This window comes from Canis lupus, chromosome 20 (genome assembly GCF_003254725.2).
Source record: "Canis lupus dingo isolate Sandy chromosome 20, ASM325472v2, whole genome shotgun sequence".
Lineage (NCBI taxonomy): Eukaryota > Metazoa > Chordata > Mammalia > Carnivora > Canidae > Canis > Canis lupus.
Window position 1 is genome coordinate 28,963,714 of NC_064262.1, and position 24,453 is coordinate 28,988,166.

At 37.6% G+C, this 24,453-nt stretch overlaps 1 protein-coding gene and 1 long non-coding RNA gene across 5 annotated transcripts; one reads left to right on the top strand and one right to left on the bottom strand.

Moving 5' to 3' along the window:
* Window positions 1-349: 349 nt before the first annotated feature.
* Window positions 350-15,156, bottom strand: C20H3orf14 (chromosome 20 C3orf14 homolog). Of its 4 annotated transcripts, none has more exons than XM_025456415.3 (6): window positions 15,028-15,156; window positions 14,219-14,333; window positions 13,474-13,554; window positions 11,937-12,060; window positions 2,684-2,758; window positions 350-775 (listed from the first exon to the last, which is right to left on the bottom strand). In XM_025456415.3, exons 3-6 carry the CDS (start codon window positions 13,524-13,526, stop codon window positions 641-643), a joined length of 387 nt encoding a protein of 128 aa, XP_025312200.3. In that variant the 5' UTR covers window positions 13,527-13,554; window positions 14,219-14,333; window positions 15,028-15,156; the 3' UTR covers window positions 350-640. The 4 variants fall into 4 exon arrangements, with proteins under 4 accessions (XP_025312200.3, XP_025312199.3, XP_025312202.3 ...); XM_025456414.3 differs by having other exon boundaries at window positions 13,474-13,557; XM_025456417.3 differs by lacking the exon at window positions 15,028-15,156 and adding an exon at window positions 14,775-14,914.
* A 49-nt stretch (window positions 15,157-15,205) lies between these two features.
* Window positions 15,206-23,774, top strand: LOC112666103 (uncharacterized). Its single transcript, XR_003140736.3, has 4 exons — window positions 15,206-15,738; window positions 17,538-17,660; window positions 21,901-21,957; window positions 23,318-23,774. It is a non-coding gene; the product is annotated as an uncharacterized LOC112666103 (long non-coding RNA).
* Window positions 23,775-24,453: the final 679 nt, after the last annotated feature.

The following is a 24,453-nucleotide window of genomic DNA, read 5'->3' on the forward strand; positions in this document are numbered from 1 at the left end:
TAATGGGCCAACAGCCACTTTGATTCTGTACTAAACCCAATCCCCATGATAAAGTAACCAAAACCATTCTAGAAAATGTAAAGTCAGAACAACTGGTATTCACTGGTTAGATGAGAATGACTGTAAATGACTTTTTAAAAAATGACACAACATGGGGCAGCCCGGGTGGCTCAGCAGTTTAGCGCCACCTTCGGCCCAGGGCCTGATCCTGGAGTCGGAGGATCGAGTCCCACGTCGGGCTCCCTGCATGGAGCCTGCTTCTCCCTCTGCCTGTGTCTCTGCCTCTCTCTGTGTCTCTCATGAATAAATAAATAAAAATATTAAAAATAAAATAAAAATGACACAATGCTTATTTAGCAACTTATTTAATAAACAGTTTACCTTTCAGCATTCACTGTTAACACTCCCGTGGGTTTGGCAGAAGGCAAATTCACGACCCTGAAGTAGTAGCAGGTCTCAAAGTGAATCTGCTTGTCAGCAGATTCTCCTATCTTCATGTCATCGAGGAGGTAATGGGACAATATGAACATGTTCAATTCCTAAGGTGCCTGAGATGATCTGCATATTCTTTAATATTCAGCTGTATGAAACAGGTTTTGTTTTGATTTTTTTTTTTTTTTGAAAAGAGTACGTGAAGAAGTTATCCCTGAGCCTCATTTTGAATGGTATTTTCTGCTTCGTTTTCATTTTCAACACCGATAGGATATGGTGCTCTTCCTAAAAGAAACTGTTCCCATTTGGGAATATATTCTTCTACTGATGCCCAGTAAAGAGTCTGGAAAAAAAAAACAACATCCAAAAGTAAAAAAGCATATCAAGCAATTGAACTTGGCTCTTCATAATAGTCTAAATGTTTATTCACTGAAGTGTGTGTGTGCGTGTACACACACACACACACACATATACGTAGAATGCACTTCCTCTACAGAATATTTTATGTTAATTTTAGAAAGAAATCTGGCTACTTACTAGTGTTAATTTTCAAATTTCTCAGTAAAACCAGAGCCTGGCAGAATGACAGGTTTTAGGATTTTATTGTGATTTTACACGCCCTCTTGTGGCCAACCTTGTAATTAATACCAGTGGTATCCTCTAGGACACCCGTCATTAAATGTTTTTGTTTACTGTTCCAAATCCCATACTAAATTATTACCCATACAATGAAATGATTGAACACGAACAGCTGCTTTACAACTGACATAAAAAGGTCTGACCTGGGATGCGGTCAGGAACTGAAACATAACTAGTATGTTATAGTCCAGGACTCAGGGAAATTGACTCCTTAATTATATGGGGACAAACACTTAAAATACACATTCACTATATCTTTTAGAAGAACACTAGATATGGTAAACTGTAGTTTCTTCCCAGGTTGGTTTTTTTTTTTGGTATACTGAGAAAATAATACCAATTATCATGTAACCATTTTTAATTCCAATAACTTGGAAATTGAGACCTATCATGTTGGCCTGATTTACAACAAATCTCTAAGTTCTAGAAGCTCATGCAAAATCACCATATAATATCTACAAGCTTTGATGGTTTTTTGGGTGATTGTGCTAAGGGGGCCAAAGAAAAGTAAGCTGCCAAAAAGCTCTGTATCATAGGAGGGCATTTTATATTGGCTCATCACTATCGATCTCATTTTGGGAAATTCAGCCAAAGAATTACATAGCATTAAGAACACATAATGACTCACTCTGCACACTAACAAGGTACAGGGGTTCTGAAAGTTGAAAATGGTGAGCGGTTCTACATATCTATCCTTCTATGCATGTGGTCTGAGAAATAGCCTGACACACTTAAAATAGAGGTCATCCTGCTGTGCAAGACTAGCTAAGAAAAATACCAACCCAGGCCTGTGGTTGGGAGTTTCTCTACCATTCACGGCTGGATTAACCCCTATTGTGCGGGGCCTGTAGAGGCCAGAGGAAGGTATTGGAGAATTCAACAAAGAAAAAGACATGCCCAAGGCACAACTTTGTACCACAGTTCTTTCTATCCTTGATCGCTGCCTTTTCTTATTACCCTAGATGACACAGAAAATTGAAGGGCAAATTCTCAGCCTTTCATTTTGAGTCTATTCACATCCCTGCTTCGGCAGCAAGCAAAACTGTATTTGAAAAAGGTCATTAAGAATATAAAATTAAACTATTCTATATGGAGTAAATTTCCTTTCATCACAGATATATTCATATACCAAATAGGGTTTATTTTTGCCAACAGTCTTCCCAATCTGTTCTTGAACTGAGCAAAATAAAACAGACAAAAGCCACACTATGCTGCATGATAATATGCATTTAAATAGCTTTGGTTGAAATTTGGTGAAGGGACCAAAGTGCTAACATTAGCCAACAGGAAAAGCACTTTGGTGAGGCATGCTGTCATCTTAAGATTGAGTGCATACTGTCTGTTATGGTTTAACAAGATAGTTGTTCTAGATGAAAAGACATAGGATCTTTAAAAAATTTTCACTTGATACATTTTTAAAAATCAAGATACTTACCAGTTACCTACTGTGTACAAAGCACAGCACTGTGGACATGGAAGGATCAGTCAGACAGATCTTATTTTACTAAACAAATAAATCTGAGAAATACACACATACAACCACCATTCACTTACAACTCACTACTAACAGAATGGGGTCTCTTCCTAAACATTAATTCTTTAAGATTCTTACCTCAAGAGAAACCACCTCTGGTGATGGAATTGAGTGAATCCGGGTCTGTAGAGACTTTTCTGCTGCTTCTATGTCCTATAATAGGTATCAGCATTTTAGAAACAAAATGTATTTACGTAACACACGCAAGTGGTACCTGTAATAGCAATGGCTATATCCCAAATCTCTCAGCTCTTCTCTAGATATACAGTCTGAACTGAAGGAAGGGCATGGAAGGAGGAGGACTGATCACTACTTAATTAACCAGTTTCAGATAGAGAAAGTAGCATTTCTTATTTTAAAATAAAAAATGGCAGTGGGGTGCATGGCGCTTTCAAGGTCTTCCTTTCATTTAAAATAGTAAATGCCAATAATTCTTGCAAAAAGGACTTTCTTCTAAAATTGCTCAGGACACTAGCTTAGCTCTAAAACCATTAAAAACAGCCAGATGGAAAAAACGGTCAAATACTCAGATATAAAAACAGTCAGACAGTCTGCTCCACACTGTGCTAACCTTAAAAGTAAAGAGTTCTAGTCCAGATCATGCAAATAGTGTATTAATGTCACAGATTTCATCTGTTCAGTATTCTATTTTTTAATTTTATACTTATGCAAATCCTCCACATATTTAAAAGAAAGTCAATGAGGTACCTCAGTACTTTGCAACAAGAACCTTTTTGCTATATGTTTTTAGGACTAGATTTCTGGGGCATTTTCAATGGCCAGCTTTATGGCTGAGTCGTACATCAATCAGCCGATGCCAGTTAAGCACTGTGCTTTAATTTGTAGTTTAACTTGTGGGTGTGTACATTTTCTCTTACGGTTGTAGGAACACAGGGGTAATTACACTTAATTCATACCCTGGTAAAGATGTAACCTTGATATGTGGATGAAGTACATGCCCAGAAATAAAGGAATCTCCAAGTTGTTAGTGAAACACTGAGCTCTGTTTAATGTGCCCCAAATTGGCACCTATGTTGTCTTGTGCTTGCTTATGTTTGTCAAGTTCACAGAGGCCTTGGCTGGAGGCTGTGTAAATTTTGTCTCTCCTTTGAGCTTAGTGAGTTGATCGAAAAGAGAAAGTTCTCTGATCCATGTACAAGCATTGGAGCAATCTAAGTACAGGGCTGTTGGACAGACGGAGAGAGATGGAAAAGGACGTGGGAGTGGGGTGTGAAGAATCCAATGCTGAACAGGAGAAAAGAGCGAGCAGATGGCAGTGGCGGGAGCAAGGAATGGGTGTGAAATGTAAAAGGGAAAAACAGGAAATTCCCTAAAGGGACTCCCCAAAGTTGCACAACCATTAATGCACCTGCTGTCTCGAAGAAGGTGATTTGAAGGGGAAAACCACCAATTTAGGGATAAAAAGCCCATCTATTAGCAGTGTCTATTCCCTACCAGAAGTTTATGGCTAAGACACATGCTAAAGAGCTTTTGATGCCAATGCTACAACAGATAGCGAAGATTAACTCTTCTGTGATTGCACTGAGATTTTACAAGGTCCTAGAAAAGTTATTTTTTGCTTTTATAAATCAAACAAACAATAGACTCACAGTTTCATTGACACCATTATAAGAACAGTTATAAATGTATTGTTAGTGGGTAGATCTAGGTGCCACTAGCACCTGTAGACAAGATGATAAACACTTCTCTTAAACACCGTAAAATAAGGATACTGAATCTCTCTCCTAGAAGATCAGACTTGTGATGAAAGAGTAGATATGAGCAGGGATCTGCAGCCTGGTAAAACAGGTCTATGGTTAGTAACTTGACTGTCATCTCTGTAGCCTGTCGACAAGGGATTATCACCCTTCCAGAGCACTTCTTTCTTAAGTGAGATTTTACTTTCTTAGATGTTTTGCTTACCTCTCTGACTCCTACTTCACTTTCTCCTTAGCTGGCTCCCTTTTCTCTTCTTAATCCTAAGTGTGGGCTTTCTTAAGATTTGTGACATCTGTCCTCATCTTTTTACTTTTTTTCTCTCCAAGACTGTCTCTTTGGGGGAAAAAAAAGGAGAGATATCTTTTCTTCCTAGCCCTTATTTCTCAACCTAATAAAACTTATACTCCACTTACTCCTACTGGATGTACGATAGCAGGAATTCTATTCCCCTAAACACCTATGCTGTATCTTCTACCTTCAACTGTTCTTATTCTCTGACATTTAAAAATTCACAGGTCCATAGATCATTCCATCAGGATGTCTCCACTAGCCTGTCCATGCCATTCTCAGTGCTGTGGCCTTATTATCACACTTACTTGTTCAACAAATATGTACTTGGACTATATCTCATTTTACTTTAACCACATATAAAATTGATTAGTTTTGCTAAAACTACTACTTTAAGTATCTTTACCTAGATTAAAAAAAAAAACAGATACCCACTACACAGAGAATAAAGTATGAATTCCTTAGCCTGACTGAAGAATCTTTGCCTTCTTTAGTGAGTTTTATCCTATTACTTCCAGTTAAGAACCTTCTGTTTGACTATATGCTGCCAGAGGTACAGACTGAGTCTCATACAACCTTTAAGCATCGGAGAATCTAACAAAGTGCAGGGTGCATACTAAACACTTAAATATTCATTATATAAACAAATGACTAGGTGTCAAATGTTTCCTGAGTATAAATTAAAAACTTAAAAAAAAAAAAGGTACCCAAGGGAGTGGAGGAAGAAAAGGAAAAAGAGCAGATGAAGAGAGACTAGACTTACCTGACCAGACCTTGATATCTTATCTTAGAAATCTGCCATTAGACCATTTAAAAATGTACACAGTCATAGAAAAAATGAAAAAGCAATCCCTAAAAATGGAGGACAAAACAAATCTAATCTAGTTGGTGGGATAACCACATCAATAAAAAGTACATCAGGTGGTCTTAGAACACAGTATTTTGACTGAGCGTCTGTAGTGAGATATACCTCAAGGACAAAAAGAATTGTAAAAAGTATGACTTAAAAGCATACTCCGTAATCATCTTGTTGCTGGTAGTGCTGTCTATATCATGGGATAAAATAAATGCATAATTACATTGGTATTGGAAAATTTTTTAGGAAGTGCAATTTTTTGTTTAACGAGAAAAATGTTAGAGGTAGAAGACTGGTGATTTTAAGTTAAAAGTCTTACAATCATGTAATCAAAATGGAATTATTCATATGAGCTCTTGATGAATTTTATCTTTAAAAAAGTTGTAATAAACACTCCTTGTGCCCAGATTAAGGGCTCTAAACATATATTCCTATCAAAAGGATCCACGGCTACTTGGAGCAAAGGCCAAATTGAGGTCTAAGCAGCAAATGATGGCCTAAAAGATATCATACCAGAAAGAGAGAAAACAATCAAAGACTGTTAAGATCATGTGAAAGAAATTTAGGAGCTAACTTGGAGGTTCCCACTTGGTAAAAATGGGATAATTTGAGCATCAATGGAACTACAAATTGAAGTGGATTGAGACCTTTCAAATCACAGAAATATTTAAAAACATCAACATCTAACTGGTCACTTTTGGAGGATACTAGAGAACCAACCTTTTTTTGGGAACCAAGTACAAAGAAAGAATCAAGCACTCATCATGCTTTTTTCCTATATGAAATGTACTGCAGTGTAACCAAAGAGTTGGTGAGGGGAAGTTTATCTTCTTATAAATTATTAGCAATAAAATGAGAAGAAATCGAAGAATTTAAATATCAATTTCTGCAATCCTTAATGAACATATCTAGGCCATGATCATCAATGACTGCTAACATTCCAGAAAGAGAGGTGACCAAACACTGAACTTGAATCTGACAGGCCTCTACATCTGCACTGTTAATGCAGAATCCATTAGCCTCATGTTGCTGCTGAGCACTTGAAATGTGACAAGTCTGAATTGAGAAGCCCTGTAAATGAAAATATACACTGAATTTTGAAGTGTGTATGAATTTCATATACACTGAAGTGTACACTGAATTTTGAAGTGTATATGTATTTCTTGCCACTGAAGGCTTGGCAAGAAAAAAGAACATAAAATATTTACTAACTTTCAATAGTGACTACATTTGAAATATAAAATTAAAGTATGAAATTAATTTTAATACTTTGTTTAATCTATGTGTTTTAACTTTATTAAAAGTGGTTACTAGAGGGGTACCTGGTGGGGGGCTCAATAGGAAGGAGCATGGAATGCTTGATCAGGGTCATGAGTTCCAGCCCAATGTTGGGTGTAGAGATTACTTAAATAAAAACTTAAAAAAAAAAAAGTTGTTACTAGAAAATTTAAAATTACTTGCATTATATTTCTGCTGTATAATACAACTTAGTCCTATCAATTCATGGGAAGTACAGGAAACAGAGGAACATACTAATGATACCTCAGCAATGTAATAGGAATAACCAGACAGGTGGAAACTATAGGAGAAATGAGCCAATTCCTTCAACAAATAAATTAAAAAGGGGTATAAAAAAAAAAGGCAGAGGGAACTTTTAGGGATTTGAGAGCCTTATCAATCAATTACGTACCGTATTGTATTTGAATCCAGATTCAAACAAATGTTTAAAAAAAGAAGGATTCAGGGAGATCTGAATCCTGACTGAATATTTGAGGAATTACTGTTAATTTCTTACATTGATCATGGAGTTGTGATTGTACTTAAAATAGTCTTTATCTTTGAGTGACCAACACTGATGAAACAGATGTGATATTTATAGATAAAACAACATGATGTCTGAAGATTAGCTTCAAAATAATTTGAAGGGCTGAGGGTAAAGGTGAGGGGTGTAGATGAAATAAGATTGCCTCTGTTTTGGAAATTACTGGATCTGGGATGCCTGGGTGGCTCAGTGGTCGAGTGTCTGTCTGCTTTCAGCTCATGGTGTGATCCCGGGTCCAGGGATCGAGTCCTGCATTGGGCAACCTGTGAAGGTGAAGTCTGCCCGTGTCTGTGTGTGTGTATGTGTGTGTGTATGTGTGTGTGTGTGTGTGTGTCTGATGAATATGAATAGATAAATTTGAAAAAAAGAAAATTACTGAATCTGGATGATTAGCACATGGAAATAGATTCTTCTATTCCTTCCTCTACATAGGTTTGAAGTATTTTATAACAATTCAAAAAGTTTTCAGTATGGATAGTAGTGTAAATGCTACTTTATGGCAGGATTCAGCAGCCTCTGTAAAGGAGTTGACTCATGATTAGGAAAGATAAACTATGAGCACAAAAATTCTTTGTACTGAGATTTCTTTTTTTCTCCCTCCCTAGAAATGTCCCTCCCTCCCAACCCAGCAATATAGATCTTCCCATAAATATATACAGTGAAGCCAGCCATGGCTGGGCTGGGTTTGACCTTTTAATCTGCTGAAGGGGCAATTTCTGGGATTGAAAAAACAAGATACTAAAGCAGGAGATATGGGGTCACTGGTACAAGGAACACTCAAGCATTCATTAAACTTGCTCTTTACTGAATTGAAGAAAGTGAGAAATGTGAGGAGGACTCGGTCCTGTAAGTCACTGGCTATTCTGGGAGTGGGGAGGGAAGGCAGTCTGTTGAAGGCTCTAACTGCCAGTTGCCCCAAGAATGCTTCCAGAACGCACCTTAAGGGAAGCACTCGCCGTAGCTCTAATCTGCTGTAGCACACTCCCATTCTTTCTCACGCTGGAATATTTGTCTGTCTTCCTCACAAGATGATGTTCACTACCACAAAATTGCCTTTTTGGGTTAAACTAAGTTTTGTTGGTGGGGGTAGGGGGTAGGGAAGGTCGAAGAGATGACAGTTTACATCATGGAAGTATTTATAGAAACACTATTTTCTTGTCCAAATCTGTACCGATTACATTTGTTTTTAAAATGCAGATACATTTTATTTTATTCTCAAGAGGGAAACAGAAACTAACAATCCATTGTCCTCTGTGAATATTTACTGACTAAACCTTCAGTGTGAATTTTCTTCACTACTTAAATTCATGTCCATTCTTTTACTATTCTGCTGGAAACTTTGGGTATTAGTCTTTTTTGTTATTTTCATTTCTAAAACATTCTTTTATTTTTCCAAATACAGTTAGAGAAAGTTTGTTGGGTTTGATGCAAATTTTGGTGGCGTTCTATTAAATATAAAATAACACTGTGAACTGATTTCAGAAAAACAATAGTTTCCCTGTCAGGATAAAGGCTTAAGTCTCCATTTAGATTTTAAATCTTCCACTGAAGTGTAAGAATTACCTTTGTACCAATCATGCATATCCCTTGTGAAGAGCATTGCCAAGTATTTTATAATTTCATTGCTAAGGTGAATATGATCTCATATTTTCCATATGAGAATATATATATTTTATTCTGATTTTTGAATGTTTACCTTTTATCCATTAATTTTACTCAATTCATAATATACTGTTTTTTTTTTTAAGATTTTATTTGTTCAAGAGAGACATAGAGAGAGAGGCAGAGACACAGGCAAAGGGAGAAGCAGGCTCCATGCGGGGAGCCCCATATGGGACTCGATCCCAGGTCCCCAGGATCAGGCCCTGAGCTGAAGGCGGCGCTAAAACGCTAAGCCACCTGGGCTGCTCTTTTTTTTTTTTTTTTAAGATTTTATTAATATACTGGTTTTAAACAGCTTTGGCTTTTCTAAGTATATACCCTTATCACTTAAAAGTGTTAGGATTATATCTTCCTTTCCAGAAATTAAAGTTTAGCCCCTGTTAGCATTTCTTATATTGGTCAGAGCATCTAAATAAGGTCAAATAATGGATAGTAAAAATAAGCTTATTCTTATTTTGCTAGTATCTTTACAGGGATTTCCAATTTCAGCAGAACCATTTAAAAAGTGTACTCTGTACCTAAGTACGTATCCTGATGTAACTGAACCTGTTCCTGACAAGGGGTATTAGGAGTACTCACTTTATGGTTTCCTCATCTCTAAATTAGGGAATCAAGTGCAGGTCAGTGGTTTTCACCATTCCTTAAAGCCACAATAGAGCAGGCAAGGAGGAGCTTAATGGATGGGCCTCTGGGCCAAAGCAGGTCCACTATTACCTATTTTAAATCTTTGCAAAAAAATTTTATGCTAAAAAAAATTAAAGCCTTAAGTTAAACTCTAATCTATATGCTTTTTAAAGTTCCTCTCAACTGAAAATTCCGTGATCAAGTCCTATTTAGGTCACTTTGACAATAACCTCTATGGTAGAGCCCTTAAAATTATTTCCAAAGTTTAAAACAAAATAATAAGAGGGAAGGCAGAATTTTTAAAAATTGCATATACAAGTATTCAAAGTATGTTTAAAAAAAAGTCAGGGGTGCCTGGATGGCTCAATTGGTTAAGCATCTACCTTGGGCTCAGGTCACGATCCTGTAGTCCGGGGATCGAGCCCCCATGTCGCGCTCTCTGCGTAGGGGGGGATGTCTGCTAATAAAAGACTAAAGGGAAATTTACAAAAACATTAATTTCTAGCCGGGTGGGATGATATGGAAAGTATGCTATTTCATCTTCTTCGCTTTTTCAAGTTTTTTTTACAGTGAGAATATATTACTTTTATATCAGGGAAAAAAACACCATACCAAACTTGTTTCTAATGACTATGAAACTAGGTTCATTATCTTCCTTCCAGATATGGCAATGATTTCTTAGCTCTTCTCCTTAAATCTAATCTCTCCATTCAGCAAATCACATAGCATCTAAATAGGAAATGAATCTTTCTTAAATACCCATATGCTGTTTATATAAGTCTCTATTTTTCTTTTACTTAAACATGTTTAGTACTGTATTATCCCTACAGATCAAGTCTCAACTTCTTCAGTCGGTCTCACAAAACATATCCAGCCTTGTTTCCCATGACTTTACAAGCTAGTTAGCTCAGGGTCCCATAAACATGAAGAGGGCCACTCATTCTTTTGGTCTTGGTTCTTCTGTAAGAATTCAATGGAATACCTCGCCTTCTGCCTATTCAAACACAGCTCCAGCTTAGCTTCCCCTCTCAGACTTGTTAGAATATTACAGTTTTCCATGATTTTTTATACCTACTCCTAAAGAGCTAACGATTTCACATAATTTAATGTTTGATCACCTAAGATCTCATATTCCATGTGTAACAACCTTATGTCATCAGTTAAGCGTGTTAGCTATTTGATGTAAAGAACTCTGAATTATTTCGTTAACTCCACTTTCTGCTCAGAACTAGCTCAGTAGTAAGGACCCTTCGGGCATTCACCAAATACTTGCTCACTAAAAGGAAGATGCTTGAAAAATCCAAATAGTACCTGCACTTGTTGCAGGTAAGTAGCGATCAAGCCTTCAAGCCTTCTAATTTAGTTTTTCTGACTTTTCACAGCAAATTCCAGATTATCCTATATATTTCCATTTAAAAATAAATATTGCAAACACCATTGGGCAAGGAAGACATATGGCAACATAGAATGCTTTGGTAGCACTATGGCTGTGACTTAAATTACTGTGGATCAAACTGCCAGAAGCTGAGAAGATAACTGAATTTTCCTCTTCCTTTATCCTCTAGTGACTACAGAAGATAACTATATCATGCCTATCGATGAAAATATTTAACAATAAAAAACTGAAAACACTGCTTTATAACTTAAATAATATAGCCTTACTACCAAATGTTTTAGTCATAGGATCTCTTGGAAGCTTGAATGGAAGCAAACTTTAGGGTTTTAATTATGGATGAAGCCATACAATTCTGGAAGCAAAGTATAGCAAGCAGCCAAAAATGTTACACATATGATTTTACTCCAAATGGGCACATTGGCCAAATGGTGGGGCCCTGCGCAATCACATACTTTGACCACCTCCTCCATCACTATCAAGAGAGATCTGGGAAATCTGTTATCTTAGATATGAATTCTACGTGTTGACTGTGGCCCCAGTAGGGCAAAATCAAATTGTTCTTGTTTTTATGATGTTAAATAGTTTTGAGTTGGATCTAAAAACATTATAGGTACTTCATGGGTTTTTAGGATCTCCCTATAAATAAAAGAAGATGGAAAATGGAAAGCTACATCTTGTATCTATTACTTCTTGCACAAAGGTGACCTTTAAATTCCTTCTATGGTCACTGACTTCTCTGGTTGATTAAAAACACTTAGCTTAAGCAAACTTTCATTTTTTTTCATTTAAAAAAGAATGCACATGCATATTATCCAACTTACATGGATTTAAAAACTAGATGGTACTTCATTAATTGCATTTATTACTCAAAACAAATTATATATATCAAAATTATGAAATTCCCTTAAATTCTTTTTTTGCAAAGGTGGGGGAAAAAATCTATACTCAAGTCATGGAAACTTACCATTAAAAGACTAAGGTTCCTTTTAAAAGCAGTCTCAGCTGCTTTCATTTGAGATGCCTTTTCCTTGTTTTTATCTATAAATTTATCCTCCATTTGTTGAAGTAACATTAATCTTTGTGATATTCTAGAAAAAATGAAAATTATATAAAGTTTTTTTAAAGGGTACTTTTTTGCTTGACTAACATAAAAAATTTATTTCTTAATTGTACCTCATTTCAAGTTCAAGCTATCTTGAAAATCAATTATTATGTCAATTAATAAGACAGTTGAAAACTTAGGTAGTTCAGTAAGTCTTAAGTATGGGTAAAATTATTTTTATTTTCATTAACATTTCTATCATAAGTATATGCTTCTGGTTTTTTAGCCTCTATGGTCTTTGCAATTATTTTAGAGTGTTAAAAACATGTTTTAATTTTGGTGAAAATGCAAACTGTAATACATATCCCTTTGTACACATACTTATATATACCTCCCCACACACATACATTGATATAACTTGCTATACGAAACCTTCTGCTTAACACTTCAATACCCCTGAATCTCATGTTACACATTTAGAATTGCGCTAAACTTCCATATGTTTGAAGAAGCAATAAAAATATTTTTTTCCTCTTTTTCCAAGAGAAAGATGATGGTTCCATATATGAGTGAGAGGCTGTGTGTATGTATGCATACTCACAACAAGGTGAAACAGTAATTGAAGAAAGATGTAAAAAGTTGTAAGTTAATTATCAAACTACTTTGTTGTATACAATATACTTTAAAATTTTTTTCATTGGTCAAATGCTCATTTTACAAGTTTTTTGGTCCTCTAAAATGATTAACAAAAATGTCAGATGATAAAAAATACTTTATATATATATATATATATTTATATTTATATGCAACAGTCTAATCATTTTCCAAGTAGTTGTGGAGATCCTTAGAAATGCTATGTTTCATACAGCTGTTCTTGAGGGTAGAATTAAAATTGAGTAATTTGAACATTTTTATAAGGAAAAGATCTTAGAAAGCCAAGAAAGAAGTCCTCATAATTAATCAAAGAAAAGGAAAATAGGAGAGCCCACAGAAAGAGGTGGAGAAGTATACTTGCAGAACCGGTTATATAATTTGAAAGGCCTAATGCAAAGTGAAAATGTGGGGCTCCTTTAAAAAAAAACTATTAGGAATTGCAAGACAGCAACATTAGAGCATTAAACCAAGTGCAGGGACTGTGAGTACCCAGGTCACATACTCATAAAGCCTGTCTTGGTTAAGAGGTGTAGAGAAGTCCATTAAGTAACAGTGAGGAACCTACAAAGGTAAGAAGGGTGAATTTATCTAGATAATAGAATTGTAAGAAGAGAACACAACTATACCTTTAAATCTTTGTTATTCTTAAGAGACCGTGAAATTCCCTAACACCAAAATCCTTCAAGTGTTAGAAAATTTAAATAACACACTTTCATATTTTTAAGTCTTCTGTGCACACAATATTTCATTAATAAAGCCGGTACAATTTATTTGTTTAGATAAGCCTTTAAAAAAAACAACTTACATTTCTTTGTGCCTTTTAGAAAGGCGAATTTCTTGAGCCAACAAGGAAGTCATCTTTAGTCAGAGCTGCCTTATAAGCTTTCTGCTAAATAACAAAAACATTTAAAGTTACTGTAATGTCCTCAGCGTTACAAGAGTGGACTGTTTTACAATCGCCACCGACTGGTTCTCCCAAGAAGAGTAAAATAGAAATATAATAATGTATATAATACATTAATATAATAATAATATAAGATGTAATAATGTATAAACTGAACGAATGCATTCAAAACCGTTTTTATTTACGATGCACGGTTTTTCATATGCCAGATGCATCCAAAAACACCACGAATCAGGTAAACTCAACATATTTCACATTTCCTCCTCTTACTTCCTCACACTTTAACCTTAATCGGAACTGAAAACAAACAAGCAGCTGGTACTAAGACTAGTAAACATTTTATTGAATCAACAGAAAGGGAAAAAAATCCACTCTGTAAAATTCAACACAGGAACACCATCCCTCATGCGTGTGCACACACACATAGAAAGGCAAACAAGTATGAGAACCAACTGGAAACTCATGGTCTTTCCTTTATTGGAAGACTGCCCAGTTCTACCATCGCTTTTCCAAATAAGAAAGTATTTTTTCATGTATAACTGCGGGGGGAAGAGCCCAACTGCTGTGTTCACCTTACCCTGGGTGCTCAGGACTCCCATCTGGGGAGTTTAGGGAAGTCCATTTTAACACACATGAGCAAGCTCACCTTGACTGAAGAGCCTGGACCCATACAGATAAAGATCAAGTGAAGTGCTCTGAAGGCTCAGGGCCTGGAGGCAAATCATTGGGCGGTGTGTGTGCAAAAGCTGAAGGTGACTGTCCTAAGGGAGAAAGAAAGACAGGGAAAAAAAGGAATGAAATCATTTTCCCGGAGCAAAGCATTGGCTTTCCCAAATCCCATGCATTAATCTCTGAGTGTCCAGCGCTGATAGACTGAGCTCTTCCTTCGGAGCGCGTGCATGGAGGTGCAGGGCACTGCGCCCAGCCCAGGGCAGGGGAATCACTGCCCTGCCCTCAGCGGGGTTCCTGCTGCAGGGCCGGTTCAGCACCGCGGACAGCGACCGCGGCCCGGCTCGCCCGGGGAGGCTCCTTGGTTACAGACCCTCGTCCCCTAACCTCACTGCTGACCTCACCGTCGCCGCCTTCCTCCCCCTTTGCAAAGCAGCGTCAAGGAAATCCCGGAAAGTTAGTCCGCCCCGCCGTAACTTCTTTCCCGCAGCGCCCGCCATCCCCTTGCACTGCAGACAAGCCCCTAAGATCACCTCAGATGGCCTCTGGAACCGGGGGTCCGCACGGTCTCCGAGTCCTCAACCCTGCAAGCGCCGCGCCCCAACTCCCTGCTTAACCCCCCCCCCCCCCGAGAACTCGCGACCTTCCCCCGTTACCCCTGCTCGTCCCCTGCAACATCCGCCCCCATCCCCCACCCCAGCGGCTCCGCGAGCCCCTGCGCCGCCCTCCCACACTCAGCGCACTCGCCCGCCTCGGGGGCCGCGCGGGGGGGACTTGATGACTCACCCAGCCGCGCTCACACCTTCCCGGTGAGGCCGCCGGCTACTGCGCGGACGCTGGGACCACCCCCCCCGCCGCCCCCGCACAGGCCCGGGCGTGGCCACGCGGCCGCCTCTGCGCACGCGCGACGAGGTGACGTAATCACGTCGCTATAAAAGGCGGGCCTCTGGCGCGAAAGCCCAAGTGTGCGGCGCGCGGCGGAGGGGTCTCCGCGGCGGTGCTTCCGCAGCGTCGGGCGGTGATTCCGAGTCTTAAAATGAGGCGGAGCATGCTTCAGACAGGGAAGCTAGAATGACACACAGATCATGGACTTGGAGGGGGAAAAAAGTCCGTCAGAGTGTTTGAATTGTCTGCACAGTGGGTAAAAGCTCTCTGGATCTTCAAGATGCTTCACCCACGTGGCCCGGCGGAGAGCACAGGGGCCGAGCCCCCAGCCCGCACCGTCCTGGGGACACAGGATGTCCATATGATCATACGACGGTGGGCGTTTTGAGAGGTTTGCGTGCGGGTGGATGATCTATTTCAGCCCTTCCCGGCAACACCTGGCGACACCTGGCGACACCTGGTGACACCTGGCAACATCCTCCTCCTTCGACGGAGGAACCAAACCAGGTTGACCCTTTACTTAGGTCGGAGCTTGAACTCGGTAGAGCCTTTTGGAAATTTGCTGCAGCCCTCGGGGTCACATGCTTGGGAATAATTCCTTCGTGCTGCAAAGTGCGTTCTTAAACCTCCCCCCACCTCCCCCCACCCCCGTCTTTGACATAACTTGGTGAGATGCAAAGTACTCTCCTTATTTTCAGAGGTTAAAGACAGGTCCAAGAGAGGTCAAGCTGTTTTCTTCCTATGGGTTACTGGGTTGGTAAACGGCGGAGGGCTAGGGACTTCAGTCCAAGTGTCTTTTTTTTTTTTTTTTAAGATTTTATTTATTTATTCATGAGAGAGAGAGGCAGAGACACAGGCAGAGGGAGAAGCAGGCTCCATGCAGGGAGCCCGACGTGGGACTCGATCCTGGGCCTCCAGGATCAGGCCCTGGGCTGAAGGCAGGTGCCAAACCGCTGAGCCACCCAGGGATCCCTGCTCTATTTTATTTTATTTTATTTTATTTTATTTTATTTTATTTTATTTTATTTTATTTATTATTTATTTTATTAATTTTATTATTTTATTTTATTAATTTTATTATTTTATTTTTATTATTTTATTTTATTTATATATTTTATTTTATATTTTATTTTTTTAAACTCCCAGAATATCTATAGGAAACTCCCCTCTTGTTTCGGGACTCCATGGCACTTCACGGTTTCTTTGCTTGGAAACCCCATTGCCCAGAAACCCACCTAAGACCAAGTGCTTCGATCTTTCAATGCTACTTCCTCAAAGAAGCTTTCCTTGGGCCTCCAGTCCTCCCTCTCCTGCTTGAGTTTTCTCCAGAACACTCTGTTCCACAGGTTTCTCCATCACTCATTCGTGTGTGTATCAGTGCACCCCTACTAGAATTCGAACATCCGAAGAACAAGCATTTTTGATTATTTGCTACTTACTGTATCCTCAGCAACTGAAATGGCCTTGAAATAATCCCAGGTTGAAATTCCATCGTACTTTTTTTTTTTTAAACTTTTTATTTATTTATGATAGTCACAGAGAGAGAGAGAGAGAGAGAGAGAGAGAGAGAGAGAGAGGGAGGGAGGGAGGCAGAGACACAGGCAGAGGGAGGAGCAGGCTCCATGCACCGGGAGCCCGATGTGGGATTCGATCCCGGGTCTCCAGGATCGCGCCCTGGGCCAAAGGCAGGCGCTAAACCGCTGCGCCACCTAGGGATCCCCCATCGTACTTTTAAGAGAGGTCCGTCTTCAGTTAATAGGACTTTTGATTTAGCTGTTCCACAGAGGTACTTAGTAAAGATGAAATACAGACCTTTGAATGGCCTTGTGTTCTCGGAATGAAGTAGAGCTTCTGCATGGTTACAAGGCATTCTTACCTCTTATGTAAATTTACAAATAAAGATTTTTCTTTTTTTTAAGATTTTATTTATTAATGAGAGACAGAGAGAGGCAGGGACACAGGCAGAGGGAGAAGCAGGCTCCATGCAGGGAGCCTGACATGGGACTCGATCCCGGGTCTCCAGGATCACGCTCTGGGCTGAAGGCGGCAATAAACTGCTGAGCCACCTGGGCTGCCCAGATGTTTCTTAAATTGGTAATGGGTTGCATGGAATAGAATACTGAGAGGCTGCACGTGAAAGCATTCGTATGTTGTTTAAAACAAACCTTGTTCCCCTCCCTGCTTTATGTAAGTTTGCATGGGGACACAACTGGGACAAGCTCTTTTAACTTTGAATCTAGTTTCTTTAGCTCATTGTCTGCCCTAGGAGTGAATCAAGGAATACCTTAGAATTTTCTTGAAATTTTTAGGAGAACAGTAATCAGGAATACCTCACAGACACTTAGAGGTTATCTAGATAGACTCTGATAATACATTTTATAGGATCTAAACAAAGTACTTTCTACTTAAAGATCTGCTCTGAGAGCTCCTCTCTTCATGACGGCCCCGAGTTGATCTTTTCTGTGAGACACTTGACTGGAGAAGCCCTGTCTCTGACAATTGCGCTATCAATGAACAGCTTCCGTATTTCTTAGGTAGGTTTGGTTACTTCCTGGAGTGAGATATTCGCGATCTACCATGCAGATTATTAGAACCTACTAATGCCTGGCTCATAATGGGGCATTCTATAAACGTATAGTAAAGTTAAGTATTTCCTAATCCGGTATAGTTTTGTCCACTAGCATGCTAAAATTGTCCCTTTAGCCTCATTATTTAGAAAGCCTTGTGCTCTTTAGTCATAAATTTTAAGGATATAATTATTAAATATTTCTAAGATGTAGTCCCTGCCCTCAAGAGCCTAGAGGGCTCTTAAGGTATACATTAAAAAGCTAGGGGATTTTGGCTGGCAACATAAAAATGATTAATATTCCAATGCTCATTTTGTACTAGGCACTGTGTATGATTTATTCATCTAATCCTCATAAACAACCCTGTGAGCAAGACAGGGTTGCTTGTTAACTTACTATCCCCATTTTTATAGCTGAGAACACTGAGGCTTAGAGACATGACTTATGATCACACTGTAAGTAAATGAGCCCTTGCTTGTTTGATGTTAGTATTATAAGTAGTTGCATACGGTATATTGAGCATATGTAACTAAAAAGTGTCCTGCAGATTATGAGGGTGATAGAGAAGAAAGGAGAGAGCACTAAGAGCTGGAATAGTGTAGGTACATTTTGGAGGACTGAGGTGAATTTTGAAAATTGGTTGGAATTTGGAGGTCTGTTTTTGTAATTTGGTGTACAGGTGGCAAGATGGGGCATGAAACCTTTTGAGTGAAGGAGATATGTACAGAAGTATGTGCAAGAGAATACATCTGGGGTGAGGAGGTCCAGTGGAGAGAAAGCATTGAGAAGAATGTTTTTCCCCTTATTTCCCTCAATTTTGAAGATTTCATTTCTGGTGTCAGAGACTTAGAAAACAGAGGTTTGACAATAATAAAGAGAAGGAAGTATTGGAGAAGGGGAGACTGGAAAGTAAAGAATAGGAAGGCTTGAGGATGAAAAAGGACAAGCTTTAAAGAGTAAGAAATAATTAAAAGAATACCAGGATCTTTGAAAGTTTCAAAGAGTTCAAATTACTAACAGTAAATTCTGTTATGGTTTATGCAGAGGCCTTCTTTTTTAGACCTCCTTTGGGTGTACTCTGGGTAGACAAATAAGAAAATGAAGAACTCATGCCTGAAATGGAGTTAGTTTTTTTTTTTTTTTTTCCCATTTTGTTTCAGGAAATCCCAGATGAAATTTGGCAAAGTGGGCCCAATTGCTTTTCTTCACTTTGAAATACAGTCATTAGACTTTTATCTTTTTCCACAGTTATAGATTGCCCAGTTCACTATGGAAAAATATTCTATACTCATAATATCTCTGAAATGCTTTAAATTGGCCCTGAATGGGTTTTGACCAGAGAGAATTCATAACCAGCTACTTCTTTAGGATCTTTTGTCAATGAATCAGCTATCAATCTAGGTCCAATCAGATAAAACTCTGCAATAGAGAAATCATTATCACAGCTGGTGCCTGCATTGTACACATTCTTGGCTGAGAGAACAAGACTATGATGATAAAACTATGCTCATTCCTAGAGATTTTCAGTGAGAATTTGCATAAGCTTTTTCCTACTTGGGAGAGCAAATTAAAAACCTCACTAGTTCTAAAATTCACTTGAGAACACATTAGAATTTTAAAATTGAAAGCACGCATGATAATTCTTAGCAAATTATTTGTATGTTGTATACAAAGTAAATATGTATATTTCCTCCTTCCTAAATTTCAGTAATTTAAAGCTCACACAATTCTTTTGTCTTAAACTGACACCCTCCCAGCTGTGTACAACTTAAAAGGCGTTTTTTTCCTTTCCTTTTCTTTTCTTTCTTTTCTTTTCTTTTTTTTTTTTAAATCCTGGCTCCTTGATTTCCCAGCAGCTTTCAATTTACTCTCTAGTCTCTTCATAACTCTTTAGCTCAGGCTTTTCTTGAAGTAGGAGTTTTCTCCTTCATAGCACTCCTGGCTTGTTTACTTTCCCCATGTAACCCCCTGCTTTTTGCTGTTAGGATCCTATAACAACTTTAGCAGTCCACTATTGAATAAGCAATTTAGAACGTTCCTAATGCATACTTGGCTACTCGGAGCATTGAATTCTGCAATTCCCACCTTTTGTGATGCTCTGTGACTGTGTTTACTAAAAAAAAATTGAGGCTCTTTGCACCAGCCTGTCTTTTTTTCATCATTATCATTTGCTGTATGCACCCACTTAAAAACTTAACAATTTTCTTAGAAAGAACAAGAGTTGCAGTTTTACCGTATTGCAACTTCTTTGCTTCAGGATCTAATGATATGTAAAACTATTGTCGGAAAAGTCTGTGGTGGATTAATGTGTTTGGGACAGATAATTTTTTTTTAAATTCTCATTTATATGAGAACAGCCCGAGGCGATGTTTATCTAGTCTTTTGAACATTTCGTATGAATACATTTCTTCTTTTGCTAGAGCAGGAGATCTTACTTTCAAACCTGATTTTTTTCTCTTAAGTATCCCTTTGGTATTGCCTTTCAGATGTTAATTGAAAGCTGAGTTGATTGTATTGATGGTTTATTCTTACCTCAAATTTGAATATGAATATAAATGTTACTTTTAATGTAATAATATGAAAAACTTATAAATACTCACTTGGGATTTAGCTGATTTTTATAATCATATTTTTAGGCATTTACAATATGAAATAATTCCTGAATATCCTTATATATAGGTCTGCTTTTCTTGGGTTGATAAAAATACAAGTAGGAAGCCACAGAGATAGATGGCAAATTAATTTAAGTTTTTAACATATTTCCCCATATCCAAATGTGTATTAGGTTAATTACTAAAAATGTTTTAATTAGATTAAATGTGAGCCTCGAGTTTTAGTCAACCTAAAATATTTGCACCTGGTGGAAATGTTAATAGTACTTTGAAAAATTGGATAAAGTTGTCCTTTACAGTTTTGTCATCTGAAGAGTATTTGTTTGATATGAAAGAGATGAAACATGTTAGCTGATATGCCTAAAAATTTGAAAAGTAGTAGAAGGGAAAAGAAATGGATTCATTTTAACTCTAGATGGCAGTTAAACACAGCTAACAAAGACCAACTTGTTTGAAATACAGAAACACAAAAATAGTAAAACACACGCACATTCTGTTCTACCATCCAGTTAATTATATTCTCAAAATGATGTCTTGGATTGATATTACTAAACAAACATGTATAAAATGTAATTACACACAAGTGAAATAAATAGTGTAGGCCTGTAATTGCAAGATTTTTTTTCAACTGGTAATATGGCATACACCTGTGCAATGGCTTATATTGCCTGTGTTTTGTTTTGTCATTTTTACTAACATTTAATTCAGTGTAGTTTTATGTATAATTATTTACCAATATCAATTCAAACCATATGCCACTGGGAAAACTATTACATATTTAATGTCTTAAATGTTAAAATATAAGTAAAGCCTATTTTCATGAAGAAATGTGTTCTATAGAAGTCCATTCCAAAAGCTGGTAGAGATATCCCTGCATGTACATTTGAGATTGCATTTTATTTTACTGTATATATTTTTATATATAAGTATTTAATTCACATTAGCTTGGTGCTTGTGGGGGTAGTAAATTTTGTTTCTCACAGTATTTATAAGAAAAACCAAAAGCTTGGCATATCATACTTTGTTCTCTTCTCATGGTCTCAGTCCTTTGAATAGATGGTATGGTCTGTAAATTTGTAGAGCACAACCGTCTCTGGTATATGATTACAGTAGGTTGATACAGTGACTGATGAATAGAATAAAAAGAACTTAAAGTAGACTTAACTAGTCTCATCTGTCTTGTGTGGTGGCTTAGAAAAGGAAAAGATGTGGTATCATTTTTAAAAAATGTATTGGAGATTTATATGAAATAACTAAGTTGTTTTGTGAAGACTTATTTGATTGACTTTTATTTCTTCTGTTTAGTAATTTATTTATGACCTGGGTCTATAGTGGATTATGGCATAGGTGGCACCTGATGCCCAGGTCATCAAAGGGCCAGTATGTGAGCACCCAGGCCATCTAGTTCCAAAATCTTGGCAGCCTTGCACTCAGATGAAGTGCCTCTCAGCCACAAATGTGTAGAGGCAGGGTGGTGAAATGGTGATATTGTTGAATTAGAACACATAGATTCTAGCTCCAGATTTGCTCCTCAAGAATTCAGTTTCATCATTTGCAAGAAAGGGAAAATATTACTTTCTTTCTCTAATTCACAGGATACTCGTGAGGACCAAATTAAATAATGCATGTGGAAGTGGTTTCAGGAATGAAAGGTACTGTGAAATGCAAAGTTTTTACTTTTGAGTGGCACTAATGATAAAGTAGATCTATTAGCCTATTACTCTTTAGTATGACATAGAGTCTTGTTATGTGTGGTAAAAATCTTATTAATTGCTTAACGTGGACTATGGTTCTATCTCACAGACTCATGATTTAGCAAGGCTCTAGTGCATTTTTGTTCCAATTTAGCCTATGAATATCCAGTTAATGTCTTTTTCAAATATAGTATTTTCTTTCATCTCTGAGATAACATGAGCTGTAAAGACTGAGAAATTCTAAGCTTATTTAGCAGGTGAATAAAGGTATTTATACATTTATTTGATATGAAAATAAAAGTAAATTTTCTTAAAGTAAATCTTGTAATAGTGTCCTTATGTCCTTTACATTTTTTTATTAGGCTTTCTGAACTAATTTTCCCATGTGTTTTAGACTCAAAATTACTGTGTATTCATTTTTCATTCCGGAACTTATAAAAATTAATTCTCATAAGTCACCGATACATAATCTAAAGTTAATTTTAAAATGTTTTTGAATGTACAGAGTAAAGTTTCTCAGGAGATTAGAATTGACAAATCTATTGGACTTTGAGGTGTTTCTTGAAAGCACAAAATTATAATACTGTTTAATTCCCAGATGTATGAAAAAGATTCAGTTATTTCTGATTTGCTGTTTAAAAAAGAGCCATACTGTTTGCATTTAAAATATGCATTCACTCCTAGGGCCACTTTTAGTAGAGTGAGCCTTGTTAAAAGCTGCATGAGAAAACTTAGAGAAGAGCTATGTTTTCAGGAAAATTTTTGAGTTAATAGACTAACCTAGAGAAATGGTTTGTTGTGAAGTCTTTGTTTGGCAGTAATGTTACCGATATATCTTCATCTTCAATGGCTCTTACCTTCAGGCAAGGTCAAGTCCAAACTCTAGCCTGATATTTAGGGTATTCTATGGTAGAGACCTCAATCTTCTTTTCCAAACTCATCTCATTTTCTTAGATGAAAATTTTGTTCATTCTAGACTTTCCCCAACATTCCCATAAAGTGAAGGTCCTTCGTTACTAATTTGTCATTTAGTATCTATCCATCTTTTAAGGTTTTGCTTTAGTGTCCTTTCCTTCTTAAACTTTCTCTCTGAACTGCCATGACACTTATTTATGTAATAATCCTAGTTTGTGTGGGACCTAATGATAAACTGTCATGTTTTATTATATAACATTCAGATCTGTATATATTTTTGGTGTGTGTGTACCAAAGAGACCGCATATTATTTTACATTGTTTCTGTTTTCTTTTTTTTTTTAAAGAAGCTACTTTATTCATTTATTTACTTATTTATTTCAATTTTTATTTATTTATGATAGTCACACACACAGAGAGAGAGAGAGGCAGAGACACAGGCAGAGGGAGAAGCAGGCTCCATGCACCGGGAGCCCGACGTGGGACTCGATCCCGGGTCTTCAGGATCGCGCCCTGGGCCAAAGGCAGGCGCCAAACCGCTGCGCCACCCAGGGTTCCCTTGTTTCTGTTTTCTACCAGGCTTAGAATATGCAAGGAGAAGTATATAAAACATGTTTAATAAATGTTAAAACTGTTAAGATAGTTGCTTTCCCTAGTATTGTAGTTCTTGGTTGAAGTCTGACTTAACATTTAAAAGATGGACTGACTGGGGTGCCTGGGTGGCTCCAGTCAGTTAAGTGTCTGACTCTTGGTTTCAGCTCAAGTCTCAGGGTTGTGGGAGCGAGCCCTCACTTAGCAGGAGTCTACTGGAAATTCTTTCTCCCTCTTTTTCTACTTCTCCCCCTGCATCTACTCTATCTCTCTCTCAAGTAAATAAATCTTTAAAAAAAAAAAATGTGTACTGAGCTCCGGTCCACCCCTACAGCATACTGTTTGAACATGAATGTTCTCTATGTAGAACATTACTTTCATTTTGAAAAAACTCCGACAAAAATATGTTAAAAAGATATATCAGGAACATAAATAATCTTTACTCATCATATATTTTATTTACACAACCCTCAGTTACTTAAAGCCCCCAGCTCGTATAGTCATAATTGAGAGGTTATCTATTCATCAGCTTATAATGTTAAATGGACATGACTCCATCCAAGGCTTTTTAGGGGGTGTTAGCCATTTAATCTTTTTATGCTTGTTTCTCTTTATAGGGTGTGACCTATTTCTTGTCCTCATTCTTTACCCACCATCTTTAACTTTTCAGGAACAACTACTGTGTAACGATGAAGAACAGATTTGGGACAAATTGTCAAAGCAAGAGTATAAGAACCAAGTGGTTCATCTTACTCTTAAAAATTCAAGGTTAACTAGTCAAAAACAGTTTCCAGGAGAAATCTCTGAGCATTGTATAAGAGTGAAGGGAAGGGCATTCTAAGTGAGAGGAGTGACTAGCAAATGTCTAAGTATAGGAATGAAACAGAGAGTCTTTGCATCAATGAGTGAATAGAATGGACTTTGCTAAAATAAAGGTGTGAGTTGAAGA

What these genes read in the sequence shown, in the direction of transcription:
- C20H3orf14 (XM_025456415.3), bottom strand. Translation starts at nt 13,526, where the DNA reads ATGACTTCCTTGTTGGCTCAAGAAATTCGCCTTTCTAAAAGGCACAAA. An exon ending in GGAACCTTAGTCTTTTAATG is followed by an intron (nt 2,759 to 11,936) that starts GTAAGTTTCCAT and finishes TACCTATTATAG; the next exon opens with GACATAGAAGCAGCAGAAAA. An exon ending in CAGAGGTGGTTTCTCTTGAG is followed by an intron (nt 776 to 2,683) that starts GTAAGAATCTTA and finishes TTTTTTTTCCAG; the next exon opens with ACTCTTTACTGGGCATCAGT.